The 4758-nt window shown below is 42.8% G+C and overlaps 1 protein-coding gene across 1 annotated transcript; it reads left to right on the forward strand.

The window, feature by feature from the left end:
• The first annotated feature begins 2983 nt into the window (after positions 1-2983).
• On the forward strand, positions 2984-4096 carry LOC110315761 (TD and POZ domain-containing protein 4-like). The gene has a single exon (XM_021189737.1). The coding sequence runs from the start codon at positions 2984-2986 to the stop codon at positions 4094-4096; it is 1113 nt and encodes a 370-aa protein (XP_021045396.1).
• The last annotated feature ends 662 nt before the right edge of the window (positions 4097-4758 follow it).

The raw sequence follows: 4758 nt of genomic DNA on the forward strand, positions 1-4758 counted from the left end.
TATGTATATATACATGTATGTATATATGTAGTATAATGAGAAGCAGCTGGAAATTTTGACGACTTTGTGAATATGATAATTGATATATAGTTTAGCATGAGAAACACATTAGGTCTATAGTTAAAAGACAACCAAAGGAAACTTACATTTGTAACAATGACAGCTGATAGTATAGATTTAGCACAAGAAACACTTTAAGTCTATGGGATAAAGACAATCAGTAGAAACTTAAAATTTGAACTTGTGATTATAAAACTTAGATCATAAGTGGAATTTTTTATTAGGGTTAGGCTAATTTATAAGAACTCTATTGATTAATGTTAGGATAGTGGCTTAACAAGGGGAAAAATATGAAGCATTTAGTCATTGGGAACTGAGTTTTGAAAAGGAAGTAACAGAAGTTCTATCTGAGAAAGGTTATGTCTGAACTTGTGTATCCTTTATCGTGAAGCCTGTGAGTAAGGCAAACCTGTCTGTCTTTAATAAGAGATTCTAGCTGTAGTTAGCTGTCAATGTAGTCATAAATTTGGGGAAAAAATTATAATCTAGATGTCATTAATTATAATGACAGAGGTTGGTCAATAGTCAACTACCTAAACAGTTTTCCCAGGTCCCTGCATTCTCCATTGCAACTCAGGCAGTCAGTATGTCTAGTATGCCCAGAATACAAGGAGATTTTTCCTGTGGAGTAGGAATTTGGGAGAAATGACTCACCTTGTCCTAGGCAATATGAGACATTGAACTCTCTGGGTATCCTCAGTTTGACAACAGTATAGGCTGATCCCAAGCAGTGGCAAGGCAATGGAGCACCGTTTCTCAGTGGTTATCATAACACAATCTAGGCAGTCTTGTCGCTGTGCCTACATCTTCTCGTACACCTTGGTGTGGGGTGGGGGTGTAACTGTTAAGCTTTGGGTGTCTCTATCTGTCCTAATAAGATTAAACATTTACTGTTACATTTAGCAGTCTCTAGGAAGACTGAGAGCTAGTAGCTATTAAGAATATCTGAGTTAGGCAATCTTTAACTTAAAGCAGTGATCTTTAACCTTTTAACTGTTGCAAATCTTTAAATTAATATTTAAATTATTATTTACTAAGGCAGGATAGAAATCAGAGACCCTAAGTCATGATGTTCTAAGGTGAGGAGGCAGTGAGGTAGGAACTGCTCATAACAAAGATGGTGGGTGGGTGGTCATGGGATTGTCATTAACTAAGATGGCACTGGAGCTACAGCCAGTCATGTGACCTCCCTTAGCTAAGATGGCACTGAAGCAATAGCATAGGAAAACCTTATCTGCCCACAAAAGATGGCAGACATTTATAAGACTGTCCCCAAACTAAATAGTGCTGAAGCTACAGCTCTGCCTGCAGCAACATCACATGTTTGTTATATCTTGGAATAGCAGAAATAATTGTGTATCAATAGATAAAAACATATAAAGACAAACACATAGAGATAATGGGAATGTTTTATCTGATGGACAAGAGGTCTCTCCTTTCACTGTATGCAACCTCTGTTGCTGTATCCAGAGCACAAGCATAGGCAGAGGCTCAACCTGGTGTGAGCAGGGCACAAGTGGGGCAGGGTAAGAGAGCAAGCACCTTGGGAGGGGCGGGGAGTAAGAGGAGGGCCTGCAGCTGTGCTCTGCCTGCAACTCTGCTCTAGCACAGCATGTTTTGTGCCCCATGGTTTTGGGTCAGGCAGGGAGCAAGAAAACAAGGGGGAAAGCAGAGAGAGGAGGCTGGAGGCAGCCACAGAGGTATGGCAGAATCATGGCAGAACACTTTCTCAGTGGTTATCATACCACAATCTAGGCAGTCTTATCGATGTGCCTATATGAGGGAGGTAGAGCAAAGCAATAAAGCATCAAGAGATGGAGGTGGTCGGAGGGGACTCTACATAGCAATCTTTCCGTTTTTCTGGATGGCTATCAAGAAAGTTGTAAATGTTTTTGGTTTTGAGTTTTTTTTCTAAGCGCCCTTAAACAGCCATGTAGAGTTTTTGATTAGTGTATATTGGGGCCAAACTTAGCCTGTGAATTTGGAAGCCTTTAAGTGTGGGAAGCATCCCAGTAGGAAGCCTGGGAGGGGCTGGGAAGACATACTCTTTCTGGGTGAGAGTGGCAGTTACTAATTTCCCCTACCAGCATCCTGAGGATAAGTTAACTAAAACAGCAGGAGGGGCAAAGCACAAAGACCTCAAGTAGTCAATTGGGGTCTGAGCTGAGGCCAGTACCTAGTGGGCAGTGAGGAGAGGGGTTTACCCAGGCCTTGGATTTCACAGCAGTGAGAAGAGGAAATGACATAGGGGAAAGGATATCTCACTCAAGGGGCAATGTCCTAAAATGAGGAGTCAGCAAGGAGGCCAATCATAAAGACTGTGAATGTCTCCATCCACAGGGACATCACAGGGTGGCTGTGAGCTCAACATCCCTCCTTGGGACCAGGGGATATTTACACTGACCAATGTCAGAGAGGGAACTTACCAATTTGATGGTGTTTGGATGGATAGTTCTAGCAAGCGATCTGTTCAGCTGAAAAGCTGAAAAGTTCATATGGCAGCAGGAGATATTAACCTGAAAGTTTTTAAATCTGAGTTACAACACCAATGTTGTGTTTTACAAAAAGAAATTCAGGAAATGTTTGTTAGAGCCGGGTATTGTGAGGGTGAGTGTGGTGCCATGCTGAGGCATCCCTTCCCCCTGAGGTATCAGCCTTATGACAGATTTAATATAGAATACAGTTTAATTAGAGCGTGGGAAGGGGAATCGAGTGGGGATGAGGAAAGAGGAGGCAGAGAAAGAAATTAATATTGAATTCTAGACAGAAAATTTTAGAACGACACAAGCTTTCAACATCATAGAAGGGGCAATTTAGGAGAAATTAGAACAAATCTAAAAATTATCTATTATTGTAAAGAGTAAATGATCTCTAGTTCTTCTTTTCAGGTTCCCGTTTTAAATCCAAAGTACCTCAAGCAGAAATGTCATGGAAACTGGAAGCCAAGAGCTGGGTTGAAATACAGAGCAATGACAAGGAATTCTGCTATAGGTGGACCATTAGCAACTTCTCTTTTTTTGTGGAGGAAAGGGAGGAATATATTACAAGCCCAGTGTTCTCGTCAGAGGACAACGACAAAATGACATGGTGTTTGAGAGTATACCCAACCGGAGTTGATGAAGAAAACAAAGATTACGTGTCACTTTATCTGATTTTGCTCAGCTGTGAAAAGAGCCCAGTTTGGGCAATGTTCGAGGTTTGTATCTTAAATGGCAAGGGTGAAAAATGCAATACAAAAAGCATCCCAAGCTTTTCTAGAATACTGCCACACCAGCCCTTTGGATTCGAAAAGTTCATCATTCGACATTCCTTCTTGTCTCCAGCCCAAGTGCTAACACCAGATGACAAACTTACCCTCCTCTGCAATGTGAGCATACTCCAAGACTCATTCAGCATTTATGGACAGAAACCAAGACCTGCAATCAAGGTTCCAAAGTGCACATTGGAAGTTGACCTAGGCAAGATGTGGGAGAATTCCCTCTTCACAGACTGCTGCCTGTTGGTAGCTGGCCATGAATTCAGGGCTCACAAGGCCATCCTGGCAGCTCGCTCTCCAGTTTTCAGAGCCATGTTTGAACATGATATGGAGGCGAGCCTAAAGAACCGTGTTGAGATCCATGACCTGGATCCCCTGGTCTTCGAGGAGATGATGGATTTCATCTACATGGGGACGGCACCACTCCTCTACAGCTACTCAATGGCCTGTGATGTGTTGGCAGCTGCTGACAAGTATGGCCTAGAGGGCTTGAAGGTCATGTGTGAGGATGCCCTCTGCAGGGACCTCTCTGTGGAGAATGCTGCACACACTCTCATCCTGGCTGACCTCCACAGCACAGAGCATCTGAAGACGCAGGCCCTGGATTTCATTACAGTTTATGCTTCCGAGGTCTCTAAAACCTCAGGGTGGATGTCAATGAGGGAGTCACATCCCCACTTGGTGGCTCAAGCATTCCACTCTCTGGCTTCTGCACAGAGTGTTTGCTGGGCCCTCCCTTTCAAACAACTTAAGTGGTCTTTAAGACCTAGTCAGCTATGACCTACACCTGTCTTCCAACAGCAACTGGGAAGTATTCTTCCCAGTGACTGACTCCTCATTAGACAATGGTATTGCTGGAGCATTTACACTGAATCTGGGGGAGGACAGCATGGTGGCCCAGGATTTGCAATAGTTCTAAATATGTTGGAATGCTAGGTGAGAAATGGACAGCATTGGAATCTGGAACAGTCTACATTACATCTCTCCTGTTGATCTTGTTTGATTTTTGTCTGATGTCTTGGAATCTGAGATTGAACTTAGGTAATGACCTGAAGCACAGACCAAAAGGGTTTCTTCAGAGAAACATGTCTGCGTTGGACTAACAGAAAAGATGACCAGGTGCTCAGAGCAAAGAAAAAATCATACACGAATGTTTAGTCTTAAGAGATGTGAAGGGGAAAGAAGGCTTTGTTTTTTATAAAACTCAGTTTGGGGTGGGGGTTGGGGGTGGGGACATCGTTGTGGAGATTGGGCCAGGGAGGAGGTATGGGATGTGGTATGGGGATGGACTGGGAGAGGAATAAAATCTGGAGAATAAAATAAAATAAAATAAAATAAAAACAACTCAGTTTGGTTGTGTGAATAAGCATGGCCATGGTAATTGACACTACTAGGAACTGTGGCCATGTTGGAGGAAGTGCGCTCTTGTTATAGGAAGTTTG

The sequence above is a fragment of the Mus pahari genome, unplaced genomic scaffold, assembly GCF_900095145.1.
Source record: "Mus pahari unplaced genomic scaffold, PAHARI_EIJ_v1.1 scaffold_15374_1, whole genome shotgun sequence".
NCBI lineage: Eukaryota > Metazoa > Chordata > Mammalia > Rodentia > Muridae > Mus > Mus pahari.